The 16,684-nt window shown below is 55.9% G+C and overlaps 1 protein-coding gene across 3 annotated transcripts in view; it reads right to left on the reverse strand.

Moving 5' to 3' along the window:
- TET3 (tet methylcytosine dioxygenase 3) overlaps window positions 1-16,409 on the reverse strand; it is a 97,561-nt gene extending 81,152 nt beyond the window's left edge. The window contains exons 1-3 of one of the 3 annotated variants that reach the window (XM_036087591.2): window positions 16,218-16,409; window positions 14,648-15,364; window positions 296-352 (exon numbers count right to left, since the gene is read on the reverse strand). In XM_036087591.2, coding sequence (XP_035943484.1) covers window positions 296-352; window positions 14,648-14,950 — 360 coding nt within the window. In that variant the 5' untranslated portion in view covers window positions 14,951-15,364; window positions 16,218-16,409. Of the gene's footprint in view, window positions 1-295; window positions 353-664; window positions 782-14,647; window positions 15,365-16,217 lie in introns of those variants that run through there. The other 2 variants (XM_036087593.2, XM_036087595.2) reach the window with 2 other exon arrangements.
- Window positions 16,410-16,684: the final 275 nt, after the last annotated feature.

Genomic DNA, 16,684 nt, shown 5'->3' on the forward strand with positions numbered 1-16,684 from the left:
CCCAATCCCAACAGCACCCAAACCATCCAGCTGAGAAAGCAAAAAGAATCCAAACAAAACCCACACAGGCCTGAGAATTCATTGGTCGCCCACACCCCCGCCACCCCTCCCCCTCAGCTGCTGCTACACACACAGTGGGAGATTAAGGGATCACCAGAGGAGACCCTTTATTTTTATCCAATCCAGTCAAACACTTCACCCCCACCACACACGCGCACACACACACGCGCGCGCGCAGACACACAAGCGCGCGCGCGCGCGCACACACACACACACACACACACACACAAGGTACCTTGACAGCAGCCCCTTGTCCCCACGGCCCGGCTCCTTCACCAGCCTTTATTTCCACCTGCAAAAGAAGCCAGGAAGACTGATGAGCCAGGCAGACAGCAGGAAAGAAGCAAAGTCCTTCGGCTGCACAGCCCCAGCACCGCGGCGGGGAAGGAGGAGAACGGGAGGGAGGGGGCCGCGGAAAGAAAGGATAGCAGGGACCATCTTCCTGGCTCCAGCTGCCGCCCAGGCTCTTGGTGGATGGGCTCATTCGCCTTCCCGTGTTTTTGTTTTCATTTCTCCTTTTTCCACCCTCCCGAGATCCAGGAGGGCACTGGCCCTCCTCCTGCGTCCTGTCTGGCCTCGTCCCTCCCCGCCCTGCCCGCTCTACCTCGGCCGGCCTCCTCTGGTGCATCGGCCGGCGGGCCTCCCATTATCCCCGCCGGAGCACACGGAGGGAGGCACTGCAGAGGAGGCGGCGGCCAGCTGCCGGCTTGGCTCCCCTCCCCGCCGCCGGCGAGGCTGGTGTGGAGGGGGCGGCGCGCTCGCCAGCCAATCCCCGCGGCCCGCCGGGCGGCGGGGGCAGGGCCGCCGGGGGGTGCTGGACCTGCCCAGCCGGGAGGCGGGGGCGCCGCCAAGGGTGCCGCGGTGCTGCGCTGGCTGCAGCCCAGGTCTGCCGCCGCTCCCTGGCAGGCCGGGGATCCCGGGGCACCCCGCTTCCTCCTGAGCAGGGGACCCTGAAGGTAATACCCAGGGCGTCCTCTGCATCTCCAGGGTCAAAGAGGGCAGACGGCGCCCGGGGTCGAGCTGGGGTGGACTGGTGGGATTCCCCCTCCAGCCCCTCTGTCACCCTAGGACACCAGCATACTGCCTCATCCTAGCAGCAGCGAAAACAGTGCCAGGTGCTAGGATAAGAGCAGGAGGAGTTGACAACCTCCGTCATCTTCCAGGAAGGAGAAACAGAAAAAAAAGTCTTGGCAGTATGAACCTTTACCCCATTTTTGCAGATGAGGAAACAAGGCGAGACAAGTAAAGGAACTTACCCAAGGTGACAACAGCTAGAACACAGCAGGGCTGGGACTCCAAGCCAGATCCATCTGGCTCTACAGACCAGACTCTTAACTATGACACACAGTCCTGCTCCTCCCTCCCTCTAGCGCCCACCTCGGAAAACAGACTGCTTGAAGCCCACACTGCTGTGGCTCAAAGCCTCACCAAGTCAGCCTTGCCCTCCCCATACACACAAACACCCACACCTCACCCTAGATCCCTCATCGCTCATGCCTGAACACACCCCACCCTATCCAGACAGCCTCTGCCACCACCACTAGGATGTTTCCTCCTCTCTCAGAAAGGCCATAGAAGGTGGCCCTCCAGGTCCTCAGCGCCCCCCAGACCTCAGGGCTTCCCATCCCTGGGAAAGGCTGAAGAGAAGAGGTGACCCAGACCCCAAGAGGTCTGGCTTCCACCTCCCAGACTCTGAGCCTTTGAACGCTACAACACCCAGGAGAAGAGAAGAATGGCAAGAGGAGAAAGAAGAGAATGGGGAGAGGAAGGTCTTAACAAACCACTCCTCGATTTCATTTCCTGGGCATTCCTGGGCACACCGTGCTGCACCCTATCCACTCCCTGTAGCTGAATACCCCCGAAGTTACCACCTCCTGGGAAGGGGACAGCCACAGACTCTGGTGCTCGCACGTCTGGTTGAGTTCCTGGCTCCATCACCAGCCAGCGGCAGCACCATGGTCGTGTTACTTTACCTCTCTTAGCCTCACTTGGCTCTTCTGTAGAATGGAACTACAAACACCAGCTAAGCCCTGCACAGTCAGGAGGATTCTACAAAGAAAGGTAGCATGGCGCCCGCCACATGACCGAGCAGAGCGAGCCACCATCACTCTGAATTTCGGGGGGGAGCTCACCGTGTGCTACTTCTCATCTCACAGATGAAGGTGCTGAGGCCACAGAGAAGAGGTAACTGGTAGAACTGGTTAGGATGTGTGGGAGCCTCTGTTTCAGTGACCTGCCCAGTTGCTGCCCCCTCCATGGGGTCCCAAGCTGATACTCAGAATGGGAGGAGCTGCCTTGGCCTCTGGTGAGGAGACTCCAAGAAGCACTAGGGCCCACACCTGCCTCACCCCTGGGGACAAAGGGCAGCCCTGCTGGCTCCTCTCCAGGGTAGGCAACAAGGCGAGGCAAGGAGCAGGGTCCTACACCACGGCTCGAGATGGGAAACGGCTTCTGCACCCCCAAAGCTCTTACCTTGGCCAGGCCAAGAGAAGTCCCCTCTTTACTCTGGTCCCCAGCACCCCTGCCCCCCCGCCCCAGACACACACACGGTCGGCTGCTGGATAAGAGTGACTAACACTGCTTGGACAGTAACAGTTAACACTGTTGCCGCTGCGGCTGCCACAGTTTATCAAGCCCCTGCTGCGTCCCAGGCCCTGTGCCAGTTACGCTGTAGGAGCATCTGACTGAGCGTCTGACTTACTCCACACACAACCTTGCCTCTCATGGGGAAGCGGACGAGAGATGTTAAGTCACTTGCCCAGCAACACACAGCTGGTGAGGAGTGAGCTAGAATTCCAATCTAGGCCTTGCTCATTCTAGTTCTCTCACCCCCCTCGCTCTCTGCCAACCCCAGGGAAATGCAAAAAGGGATAGGGTCATTTGAACCTAACCACTTCCCTTCAAGCTATGGGTCTGAGAATAGTAACGTTTTTCATGCCTCAGAGACTTCGGGAAGCTGCTCCTTGACTGGATTCCCCTCCTCCTTCCCCTCCCCCGCCCGGTGCTAGGCTTCCTCCGCCTGTTCCCTCCCTCTGCCTCTCTCCCAGCTCCTCTAGCCCCCACGGGCATCCCCCGCTCCTCCGGGGCCTCACAGCGCAGCTCACAGCCTCTCCCAGAGCACCGGTCACAACCAGGCGCAGTTATTTATTTACACGGCGGTCTTCCCCATGTGGGCGGGGGCCCCATCTTCCCCACTTTACTAGGCTGTGCTAAGTTTCTAGGCAAGGCGGGTGGGGAGGCAGGGGGTTGGGCACTGAAATGTGGAGGCCAATCTCCTGGTTGACCTTCTCTTTGAGGTCCCTAAGGATCAGAGGGACACCTGCTCTCTGGAGAGGGCAGACCTGTTCGAACTGAACTACAGCTGAGCCTTAGCCTCATTCAACCAGCACGTCTTCCTCCCCAGCCTGCAGGAGCCACCCTGACTGACTGACCCACCCCCCCAACTCCACTGCTAACTCAGTCCTACCCTACCCACAGGTCCTGGCTCCCCCCGCTCCGCCAAGCAGCCCAGGGATATCCTAGAAGAGCCTATGGTCCCCAGGGCAGTCTACCTGCCCCCGTCTCTGTCCCACACGGGCCTCCTGCCCTTTCCTGAGGAACCTGGAATGTCAGGGCTCCAAGGAGTCACAGAGGTGCATGCTCCTAGCAGAGACACTCTCCACACCCCACAACAAACCCTCTCCCTCTCTACCGGCCTCTCTTTCGACATTTTGGACTTCTCAGTGACTGACCCAGAGGTACTTGGGACCTCTGGGGGCTGAGGGGCCCCTCCCTACTTTCTGTCATGACCCCAGTCCCACCGTACTCCCAAAAGAGGAATAGGGCCACAGCCATCCCCACTGAGGAGAGGCAGATGGATTCACTCACTCTCAGAACACACAAATTACCCCAACACTGAGAACTTCAGTAACACGGGTACCCACAGGCCAGAAACCACACAGATATACAAAGACTGGGGGGTGGGGACACATCCAGACATAGATTCAGGAGCATGTGCGGGAACACAACCAAACATCAACCCCATGTAGGGCCCCACACTTGGAGCATGACGTAGCATATCTTATTTAATCCTCAAAACAAACCAGTGAAATAGGAATTATTCACACCTATTCTACAGATAGAGAAATCCATTTACAGGGAGACTAAGCACCTTGCCTAAGGTCACACGACGAGAAAACGACTGAGCAGGGCTCTTGCCGTCCCCTCACTTGCACTGATACAGTCGGACTGCTCTGTGTAGTTCTAGGATTTTCATGTCAACCTACCTCTTCTAACGTTGGCAGAAGATAGACAAACTTCTCTTCTCCGGCACAGCTGTGTCCTGAATGAGGTCACTCCCCACAAAGCTTTACTTTAAAGCTCAGTTCAAGACCCGATTCCTCCAGGAAGCCTTCTAGGGTTACCCCAGTCCTCTGTCAGCCGACAGCACTTCTAACGTTTCTCATCTGACACTCGGTACTGCTATTTGTCTGTCTGGGTGTCCTGCCTCCCCCACCAGAACGGCTGGAGTCATGCATTCCCAAAGCCCCTTCGGGGTTTTGCCCAACATACCACACACAGAAGGCCCCTGAAATCAACTGGGGGGGAAGTCATACCCTCCTCTCCTTTCCTCTCCATCACACAAAGGATCCTGCCAAAGAAACCCAATACCTCCTCCACCTTCAGAGCCTATGTTTGAAGTCCCCGGTGTCCACGCATCAATTTCCACCCAAGTAATTGCAGCCCATCACACACATCATCCCCTATATTTGAAACTCTTTGCGGTTGTCATGGGAACTGCCTTTGCCTTCATTCACTGATCAGGCCTCACAATTAGCTTTGGCAGCGGAAGTCTGTGTCAACAGCAATCACAAGGAGGAGGAGGAAGAGGAGGAGGAGAAGGAGGAGGAGGAGAAAAGGTGCTTCTCCTGGAGACGCAGCAGAGATGGACTGAACCCAGGCACCCAGCAATGTCCGAGGGAATGTAGTCAGAGGCTGCCAACAACTCGGCCGGCCCCCTGCTTCCGAACTCACCAACAGAATGCACCTGGGCCCCCCAGGCTACCCGGCAGCAGCTGGAGCTCTGCCCATACCCCGCATGCCGTCCTCGAAGCTAGTAAGAAAGTCTTACAGTCTATCTCCCCACCCCAAATTCAACAGCCTTGGGCCACCAAATGTCCCAGGATCCAAGCAAACAACACGGGACCTTAAGAGGTCGTTGAGAAGTGGGACAGGAATGCTGAGTGGCTTAGAGACCTGGGGACAGCGCCCGTGGAAGACTTCCAAGAGGAATTCACACAAAGTGTCTTCCCCACCAGCTGGAGGATCTGGGCGTACCCTCGGGTGGCCCCCTGCAGTCTGTCCATGTCCTTCCACATCCTGCCACCAGCCCTGAGCGTTCGAGAAGCGTCTCCACACACCTCAGACTCAGGGCAGATGCCCCCTTCCTCCTGGAAGCCCCCTCATCCTTCACCTATGGCTACACTGAAACTCTCAGAGTACGTCCCCTCCCTTCCCCACTGGGCCCAAAGGTGAGTAAGGCTGGTCTCTGCCCTCGAGGCGTCCCTCCCTTACAGACCTGACAGACTGTACTGTAATTATTTGTTTCCATGCTCGTCTCCCTCCCCAGACTGCGAGCTCATTAAGGACCGAGTAAGCGCCGCCTCCGCTTTCCCCGCCGCTGAGGCTCGGAGCGCGCCTTGCGCACAGCCAGTCCCAGGCGAGATTCGCTGAATGAGGCTGGGAAGGCGACTCGCGGGTCTCCAAGTCAAAGCAGATGACGTCCTGCTCGGGGACACTGAAGCCAAAGCCCTCCCCCAGCACCGGGGACGCTGCCGGTCCCAGCACCAAAGAAACACTCCGGGAAGGTGCCTCTCCTCCTCATCCTAGCACCAGGACTTCCCACCGCCCCGCACCTTGCTGGGGGCATGGATGCATACCCTTAACGAGCAGAGCAACCCATAAAGAGAGGAAAAGGAGACAAGAGCGAGCCCCTCCGTGTGCAGCTCCCCTTCCGTTTGGAGGATCCCGAGGTGCTGCCCTGCCGGCAGCGGCAGGTACACCCTCCGTCCGCAGGCTCCCCGGCTGGGTGTGCGGAGGTGGGCACACTGGACTGGGGACTTCACGGGTCAGAGCCGGCGGCGGAGGAAGAGCCAGCGAGCAATCCCCAGACCTGTGGTCACCCGCAGGCCAGCCAGTCACCCCACAACTGAGCTGCCAGCTTTCTCTTCTCCCTCAAACACTAAGAAAAACTTAGGTTATCGGATTTCTTATGCAAACGACGGGAGACAGGGCCCCAGAGGGTGTGTCCACCGTGGGTGTGGCAGCAGCCTCTGCCCTGCTCGGCCACCCTCAGGTAGAGGCCCCTGCAGCTCTCAACGACTCCCCCAGGAGCGCCTGGCCAGGCCCGAGTAGGGCTCAAGGGAGATGAAGGGGTGCCTCTCTTCCTGAGCGTGCTGCCTTCGATCCACAAGGGAGCTGTGAAGAAGTGATGGGGACGGGCTTAGTGACAACTCCTGAGACCCCTGATGTGGTCTTTCAACCGGTCGGTCCCCACAATGCCTTCTCCAGAATGAGAGGCCCAAGGCAAAGAGGAGACAACAGGGCTAGATGCAAACACAGGCAGGGCTCCCCAAGGCCACTGGTCAAGACTGGGGGTGGGAGAGGCCACTTCCCTCTAGCGAGCTTCAGAGATAGCCTTTGGGTGGGGAGCCAGGCCTCATTCCTGTTGTTATTCCTTCTCCATAGCAGGTAATTAGAACACAGCCCATGCCTTCAAGGGGAGGCAAGGAGCTTCAGGGTGTGTTAGAGCCTAGGAAAGCACCAGCCCCCTCCAAACCCCTCCCCGCTTACCGTGGGGGTGGGGTGGGGACAGGGATCCCAGTCCAAAATATTCTTCTGAGAGCAGCCAACAGAAACAACTATTTCCCCAACCCAGATACAGGTTTCAGTGAGGGTTCAGAGATCACACAGGGAAGCTCCATATTCACCAGAACTTTTCATAGTAACGGAAACATTCTATATCTGCACTGTCCCATGCACAAGGCGCCGGCCACATGTGGGTATGGAGCAACTGAAAGGTAGCCGGTGCAACTGAGGTACTGAATTTGGTTTTATTTCATTTTAATTAATTTAAACTTAAACAGCCACACAGGGCTAATGGCTACCATACTGGACAGCTCAGACAGAGAACATTTCTTAAATTTGGGGAGGCCGCGAATACTATAGAGAATCTGCTGAAAACCATGGGCCCTCTCCCCTGAGAAAACACACCCCTGAACCTTCACATATCATTTGGCAGAAATTTTCAGAAAATTCACACTCTATTCCAACGTAGGTCTGAGATTAGGTCCAGGTCTAAGATCATCTAGAACTTGACCAAAAACTTTTATGCCCTAAGAGAGAGGTTTCTGCGGCAATGTAATTGTCTAAGTAACATGAAAACAGACCTGATGTTATACTTTACAGCCTCAGCAGAAGACACCACGCGTGGAAGCCCGCACCTGATAGAGGATGTCCTCGTAACATCCCTACCAGTCAACACCCAGCCTCTCCCAGACACGCGCAGGCACAGGAGGCACACGCCCTCTCAGGGCTGGCTCTTCATTTTTGGAACAGCTGTAAATGTTAGACAATTGTTTTTTCTTTTCTTTTTTTAAAGTAAGCTTTACACCCAAAGTGGGGCTTGAACTCACAATCCCGAGATCAAGAGTCGCATGCTCACCGACTGAGCCAGCCAGGCGCCCCTAGACGATTCTTTTTTCTAACATAGGTTCAATCTCCCTGCTTATAACTTCCACCCACTACTAAAGGTTCTGCACACTCCTGTGCACATGGAAACTGACTCCCTCTTTCACATAAGACTCACCTTAGCATTCTTCACTTCAAAGTTGAACAGCCCTGTTTCCTTCAATTATCCTTCATGTGACCATTCTGACGGATCTCGAGATAGGCTGTCAACAACCCTTTTAAGAGTTTCAGCTCTTCCTACTTGCTAGGAAACCAGGGTTCCTTACTTGTGCATTAGTTTTTCTTTTTTTAAACAAGTACAAGACTCTGGATTTACTGATTAAATTCCATCAAGTTTGGCTGGGGCCCAATGCTCCAGACCACCCCAATCTCCTTAGCCCCTTGTTCTATCATTCAACCTAATACCTGCACCACCACCATCACCACCCCACCCCACCCACAGATCTGACACACCTACTCCCTACCTACAGCTTAGGAAGATGGTACACATGCATTCTGCTCCGTAAGTCTCCAAACCCTCCCATAAGACCCAAGGTTCTACAAACATATACCACTCCTCTTCACAACCACCACCAATTACTTCGCTCATGGGCTCCGAGATCCTGAGTCAGGCTACTTACCAGCAAACATCTTCTGAGAGCCCTTTCCTGACTACTCTCAAAACACACACACAAGTTCCACAAGTTCTTAAGAGATTTTATTGATAACTCACTAGACTAGAAGCTAATGGGCTCCAGAAGAACAAGAATAAACCTGAAGCAAATCTCAAGAGGTTATTGTCTCCCTGACCTGCAGGGTAAAGAAATGGGTTGGGGTGGGGCCACCTGAGTAGCTCAATTGGTGAAGCGTCTGACTCTTGGTTTCCACTCGGGTCGTGATCTCAGGGTCGTGAGATCGAGCCCCGTGTCCGTGGGGCTCCACGCTCAGCTCGGAGTCTGCTTAAGTTTCTCTTTCCTTCTCCCTCTGTCCCTCCCCCAACCCTGTGTATGTGCATGCGCATGCACGCTCTCTAAAATAAATAAATAAATCTTAAAAAAAAAGAAAGAAAGAAAGAAAAGAAATGGATTGGGTTATCTTCTTTATTCTTGTTGGCAACTGGAATTCTCTACCTGTTCATCCAGACTTACTTCTGTCCCCTTCTCCAAGCTCCACCCCCTTTTCCCAGTCACACAAGTGCTGTAGATCAGCTCTTCACACTCTCATGGACATACAAATCACTTGGGAATCTGGTTGAAGTACAGATTCTGATTCAGTATGTCCTAGGTAGGGCCCAAGATTCTGCAGTTCTAACAAGCTCCCAGGTAATGCCGATGCTGCTGGTCCGCGGATAGGCAAGAAGGATGCATGGTCATGAACCATTCAGATACTCTGAGACTCAGGGCGAGCAAGCAACCTGACTAGAAGAGCCCAGGTCGGCGCTCATCACCTCGGTCTCTCATCTGCATCAAATTTCCACCCTAACTACACATTAGATACACCTGGGGAGCCCCAGCCCAATTGGGTTCATCACAGACCAATTAAATCAGAATCCCTGGGAGTGGAACCCAGGGGATCGCAATGTGGAATCCCTGATCCACATGGTTGATAAAAAGATTGAACCAGGCAGTTACACCAGTGACCTCTCTTCAGGATGACTTTAAATAAAAAGCTGGCCCTCTGATCTGTCCAAGAAGCTGCAGGAGATGCCATCGTTTATCTGCAGAAACCCACATCTATTCACTTGGTCGGGCTGCTTTATAAAGAGTCACAAGGACCACCCCCTCACCAGAGCTCACCACTTGCCTTTCTAGTCTCACAAACTACCTTTTTAACAACCTGCTCTAGAGCGATGGAAAACTGATGTCAAGCTTATGTGCTTAAATTTTCCAAAATCTCTCTGAAAAATTGGGACTTTTTGCCTGTCTCCGGTCTTTTAGCCCTCTTTCAACCACCATAACTGCATAAAGATTGTCACTCTGCGAGCGTGGGTGACGGGGTTCCGTACATTGGGAGCGAAGGGCTCACGCTCAGGTTGAGGCAACTGAAGGGCCCTCCTTTCCTAAGCACACCCACTGGGGTCCTCCCCAAGCTCACTCCTCCCAACAACACAGGGTCCAGGGGCTGTTCTCTGTCCCCAGTTATGCGCCCAAAGTTGTAAGCCTACTCTTCCCTTCTCATTCTTGCCCTGGGAATACATAAAAGACATTTATTGTCTTGAGTATTTTCCACCAGCCTCAGCACATTCTGGCCACTGGACTTCCTGACACTCCTCTTCAGGGGTCAGGCCACTTCTGAATCTGCCTTCGGCGACACGCACCCCCTTTCCACATACGGAGCGTGGCCTTCCACCATCTGCGCTCACTGAACAGAGCTCATGTAGCCACACAGACGGCTCAGTTCTCCCTGAGTCCCACCACCTCCCTCCTTGGGGCACCATTCCGGGCTGTACTGTCAGCATTTCCTTTTCAGAGAGCAGTCCTATCCCTCCTGCTAACTTCCCTTTTAGAGTCTGTGGCCATGGGGTTAAAAACCGTTTGCATTTGAAAAACAATTTCTAAAGTCTGTGGCAAATGCCTGTTCTTGCCCAGCCTTCACTCTGGCTTCCCAAACGCTAAGATGGGGTTCCTTTCTCTATGAAGGATCTGATCACCTCTCTTCTACCATTTCTCCCTTTGCTGGTGCAAACTGGTGCCAGCCTGAAAGCACCCCTCCTCACAGCCTCTGTCTTCAGAAACACAGAACTACCGACAGGCAAGGCAAGAATTCATAGGTATTCTGATACTGTGGAGGGATCCCCAATTCTGAGGTATCTTGTCTCAAAACTGGCAGAGAGAGCCACTGAATCCACTTGGCTGAGGGCTAGACAGTGTTCTCACACTATATATATATTCCCATTTCTCTTCATTTTTCACCCACAATGTTCTCAGTCAAGCTTCCCACCTTACACGTATGTTTTTCTAAGCAGGATTTGTTTGTTTTTTTCCATTAAGAGTTATTCTCCTACCCTTCCTATCAGGTGTTTACTGCCTTCACCCACGAGCAACTTCTCAGTCAGGCCCAAGACCTCAGCAGCGCCTGGCCCCTGGGTGTCTAGCCTCCTCCCCCAGCAGAGAGGCTGCAAACTCCTCCTTCCTTCTGCCTGGCTCCATGGTTCTTCTGTGAGCAAGCTAGAAGATGTCTTGAGATAAACATTTAATTTTTATTATATCTCTACAATTACGACTCAGAGACTAATACACAATTGTTAATGCATGAAGATACCACGCTGTCTCCGTTTCTTTCACCCATCGCCATCCCTCAGAGTTGGGGTTCACTCCCAGGCATCTTCTCTAGGTGTTCTAGAAATGTTTTGTCACTGTCTATTGATTACCTACTATGTGCCAGACATTATGCATATTTTAATCTCCATTAATCCTCACAACAACCCCGCAGAGAAGGGTCACTCCATCTGACAAATGAGAAACAGATGCTCCATCTGACAAATGAGAAACTGGGTGGCTCAGTCAGTTAAGTGTCGACTCTTGATCTCAACTCAGATCTTGATCTCAGAGTTTTGAGTTCAAGCCCTGCATTGGGCTCCATGCTGGGCATGGAGCATACTTTAAAAAAAAAAAAAAAGGAGAGAACGAGAGAAAGAGAAACCAATGCTCAAGACAGTAAGCAGTACAGTGCTTGCTTTGGGGTCTGAGGCCTACTTTGTCTCCACACCCACCAAACCCTACTTTTCTAATTAGGCATCTCCTTTGTGCTACAAGTCACCACTCAGGTAAAAAGAATGTGAAGACTAACAGCTTCAGACATCAACCTAGGATCGAAATCCTTCCTGCCATTAGGAAGGAAGACCACAGTCCAGGAATGAACCACATCAAGGTGGATGGCCTCACTTTCAGTCCCAGAGAGGCAGTCACCTGGCTCTGGCGGGAGGACCCGTCCCTGGGAGCTATCTCTAGTCTTAAAACGCTGAACTTCTTCTCTGAGTGAAGGGGCTCCATGGCACCTCCCCTTCCACAAACACACACACACACACACACACACACACACACACAGCAATAAAGAGTGAGGAGCAGGGAAGAAAGATGGGAAACCCAAGATAACGTTCCCCGCTTACAGAATGATACAAGGCAGCTGTCAGCAGACAACTCAAAGGAGGCAGGGGGAGGTGGAGACGGGTAGAAGGAAAAGGTGCCTAGAAGAAGAAATGCCAGGGAGCAGGGATACAAGGAGACGGACTGGTTCTCAAGAGACTCCTGGATGCTGGGTCTTGCCCCACCTGAAGAATCAGGACCCAACTCTAAAGTTCTATTCCTGAGCCAAAACCAAAAACCACCCTCAGATGCCAGTAACATGTCTCCCCCTTTCCCAACCTCCCCAATCCCAGGACACATTCCCTCTGCTACAAGGCTGCTCACATCTGATGCATAAGGTCCCAGCAGTGCCGCTGGGGCTGGTAAATGCTGGGCTGGCTCTCGGGCTCCATCACTCAAGCGGAGCCTCTCGGGGCGTTTCTCAGCTCCGTGACCACGCGAGAGATGCGTTCATTAAATGCAGCGTGGCCTGGACAGTGGTTCCCATGCTTTCAGCTTTCACAAACCAATAAAAAAAAAAAAGTCGTAGATCTAGAGCTAGTAGCTACCATCTTGTATTTTACCAAGTAAAGACTTTTTTAAAAAAATAGATCTACTTTCTACCAGCACCTTCATTTCGTAAAAGAAAGCACCTTTTGAACATCAAATAGAAAGGACCTATCCTTAAAACAGGTCAAAAAAGTTAGCTCACTCCATTGTCCCCTTTCCATTGTTTCTCTAGAAACTGGGAAAACTCTGTTGTGGGCCAGCACTGGTCTACACGCCAGTATGCGGACCTTCTGTCCTGGGACACCTCGGGCCACCAGCCATAGACCCTGGGGGCCTAGAGGGACAGCTGGCCACGGCGACGTCCCCAGGGATACAGATCTCTCAGCAGGGCTGTCTGTAAGCCTCAGCCAAGCCAGATCCCTGTATCTTACCCATGATCACCGGGCAGCCCAGGCCAGCAGCTTATGCACAAGGAAGACAGGACCCTGGCCTCATTCTCTGCCCCTTTCACTCAGGTAGGCCGCACTGGTGCCGCTCTAAGAAAAGCTCAAACACGGTTCACCAGGGCCTCTGGTTCCAGGAACATCCAGCTTAGAAAGATCAACCCCCCTACTCAGGTTTGATCACGGGAGAAGTGGAGTGAAACATAAGGGGTGGGAGGCGGCGGGGTGGGGCGGTGAACGCCTGAAAGAAGCAAGCAATGGAACCTAGCTTTAAAAGTAGACTGAGCAGGTCTTCCTTACACCAAAACACCAATCTCATGCCCAGGAGTGAAGCCTACCCCTGCTCTTTTCCCTGCTTTCAGAAATGACCCACAGGGCCCTGGGCCAGCAGGATGCCAACTCCCCACAACACCAGCAACACACAGGGGCTGAACACTGTCTCCCAGGCTGGGGTGGGGAGCTGCCTGCTTTAACCAGAAACCGGGGAAATAGAGCACAGTCTGTGGTCCTGGGCCATGACATGCAGCTTCCACAGGGAGTGGACAAGAGAAGGTGAAAAGGAGTAAAAAACATCCCAGCAACACCCACTTCCCTGCCCCCAACACTTGGAGCTTTCTTCCCAGCCACGGGACCACAGCCCCACCAAGCTCACGGCACAGCTGGGCGCTCAGCGGTCAGGGAAATCCCGACCGCCAGCCGCCAGCCCATGGAAGCCACAGGTGCCCTAGCCCTCAGAAGCGCAGCGGCTCCCAGCCCAGCTGGAAAGGGCTTCAAAGGCCATCAAGCACAACCCCTCCATTTCCCCAGGGAGAAGACAGGCCCGGAGAGGGGGCCCGAGGCGCCTGAGCCCTTGGACAAATCAGTGGCAGAGCAGAGGAGCCCCGCAGACCGCGCAGGCCGCCGGCTCTGTCCAGCGCCAGTTCCGCTGCCTGCAGCGACCTCAGCTGCTCCACGCTCCTCCCGAGCTGCTCAGCTTCGCTCGTCCCTACTTCTGCCAACTCTCCGCTATCCAGGCTGCCGCCAACCTCGTGCTGGCAGCCCGCCACCAGAATAGAAGGGAAAGATGGCCAGTACAGGGTCACTACCTCTCCACTTCCCCCTTTCATCTCATCCCCGCTCCTCCTTTCCTCCCTCCATCCCCCTATTCCAAATAAAGGGAGTACTCTTTCCTGGGCTTGACAGTGTCTCGAAAGCACATCATTCATTCATTCATTCATTCATTCATTCATTCAGTTAGTCTCTGAGTGCCAACTACACGTCAAGGAACTGAGCCAGGTCCTGAGAACACAAGAGATAAGGAAAAGTCTTTGACCTCCAGAAGTACCTCAGTCCAGTAGGGGAACCCAAATCGTGGGTTGTCATCAAATTCCCAGTTCCAACTGGCGCTCCTGCTGTCTTTCTGAGAAGAATGATGGTGCCCAAGAAAAAGCTTAGGAAAAGACACATCCCATTCCATCAGGGCAGCATAAAACCGCCCTGTCACCCCAAATCTTTCTTTCCAAATCCCTCAGTCTCCACCCCTTACTTGACACCATCACTCCCCCACGTCACCCAAGCATTGGTGTGACCTGGAAGTACATCTGAGGCTTCACGCAGGACAAAAAACTTCTAGAAATAAGGCTGGATGCATCAAACGCAAACATCGGAGATGAGAGTGCTAGCCGGAGACCCCTGCTACCCGGTTTCTCTCCTACCAACTGTCAGCCCGGCAAAGGAGAGCAAGCCAGCTCCGACCCACGGCCCCATTCAAAGTTAGACCGAAAGGATGAGAATGGAAGAACGGGCCCACCGGCGTCTGACCAGACCCTGAGAGTACATCAGCTTCGTGGAAAGGGCAGGGCAGCCAAGCAAGGGCCAGCTTACCTCCTTGAGAAGCCCCACTTTCTTCTTGAGCACCTCACACTTGCGCAGCTTGCAGATCTGGTGTGTGCGGCGGTTGGTGCAGCTGGTGCAGGCCCCACAGTTTTCCAGCCGCCGGCACGGCTCACAGGTCCCACACCGTTTTCGTTTCTTTCGCCCATCTCCACCCCCTCGGAGTTGGGGTTCGCTCCCAGCCATCGGGAGCCCAGGCCCCTGGAAACCCCCTACCATCACCTGGCCCTGAGGGAAGTCATACAGGCCTGGCAGGTCCGGCTGGACCGCCAGGGGCACCTGAAACTGGCTCATGCTGCTGCCAGAGGTAGGGGCATAGGTGCCGGAGGAGAGCCACGGTCCAGCTTCCCGCCTGCCTGCCGAGGCCCCCACCAGGTCCTTCTCTCCTAAAACAGTCGAGAGTGCACAAGGATGAAGGCAAGTAGCTCCAGTCTCCAGGATAGGCGCCTCTTCACCTCCTCTGCAGCAGTCTGATAGGGCTCAGTTGGGGGCCACTCTCCCATCTGCTGGGGCCCAGGATCTGGGGCAGGACACCAGCAGCGGTCCCCAGAGAAAGGATCATCTTGGCTGGGTGGGTTCTTCACCCTCACCCACCCTGGACCCAGGCATGAGGTGAGCAGGTGGGTGTGTGGTGGGGGCTGGGCAGGGTGAGGAGTTTCTCCTGGTACTTGTCCTCCGGGGGCAGGATGATGGAGGAGGCAGCGCTGCCTAAAACAGAGACAGAAAGGGGAAGCGCATCACTCGAAGCTCAGGGACAACTTTCACATGTTACCTCTTCCTGCTTCTGGAAAAAGAGAAAATGGGGGAAGAGAAAGGGCTTGCTCAAACAAAGTCCTGCCCAGAACCTCTGGCAGGGGCGCACCAGCACCCCCCCTCCCCGCCTGCGGGAGGAGGCCTAGCGCCCGATGGGGGTGCTGAGGGAACCTGCCCGACGAATTTAAAGGGGTGATCAAGGTGAGATTTCTAAGAAAGTTGTCCTCTGCCCCACCCCCACGGGCTTGGGAGAGTTTCACCAAAATTCCCACACACACCCCTCACCGGAGGTCGCTGGGCCCTCCCCGAGGGAGCAGAGCTTTCAAAATAAAGTTTGCTGAGAGCTTCACTCGGCGGGGCTGCCCGAGCGCCCCCGGCACGGAAGCGGCCTGGACGGGGGCGCGCCCGGGGTAGCCCGCGCCGGCCGCCCCGCCGCGCCCCCCCTCCCGCCCGCCGGCCAGACGGGGGAGGGCGGCCCGCTCCGCCGAGGGGGCGCGGGGAGGGGGGGCGCGCTCCAGCTCGGGCCGGGCCGCGCGCGCGCCGCCGCTCGGGCTCCTTTGTTCTGGGGCCTCGGCCGCTCGGCTCCGGCGGCTCCGCAGCCCCCGCCCCGCCCCGCCGCCCCCGCCCGGCTCCGCTACACTGTGACCCGTAGCACCCCCGCCTCGTCCCCCGCAACAAAGTAGCGGCCCCCCCGGCCGGCCCCCGGGCCGTCCCCTCCTCCCCCCTCCCCGGGCCGGGGGCCCCCCCCTCACGCCTCCCCGCCGCCCCTCCCCCACCCCGGAGCCGGAAAGGCACCGACTGCACCGACCTGCCCGCCGCCTCCGGGGCGGAGCGCACAAAGGGGCAAAGTTTCCCGGCCCGCGCTGCCGCCGCCACCACCGTCGCGGCCGCCGCCGCCGCCTGGGGCGCCCGCCTCACGGAGCGCCTGGCCGGGCCGAGCTCGGCGCGCGGAGCCCCCCGCCCGGGCCGAGGAGGGGACGGCGCAGGAGGAAGGAAGAGGCAGCGGCGGCCGCGGCGGCAGCAGCAGCAGCAATGAAGGCGTCCGCGGGACTCCCCGCCCCCCGCGCGCCGCGGCACGTGCTCGCCCGGGGACTCCCCCGCCCGGGAGGGCGCGCACGTGCGGCCCCGCCGAGCCCCGCCGGCCTCGCCGGCCCCGCCGCCCCTCCGCCCGGCCCGGGGCTGCTCGAATGGGGGGGGGGTTTGTTCCCGCGGAGGGGGAGGGGACGGAGCGGGCAGCCCGCGAGCGGGTGGCGGCAGGGCCCGGCTCCGCCACCG

Source organism: Halichoerus grypus, chromosome 10 (assembly GCF_964656455.1).
Source record: "Halichoerus grypus chromosome 10, mHalGry1.hap1.1, whole genome shotgun sequence".
NCBI classification, from domain to species: Eukaryota; Metazoa; Chordata; class Mammalia; order Carnivora; family Phocidae; genus Halichoerus; species Halichoerus grypus.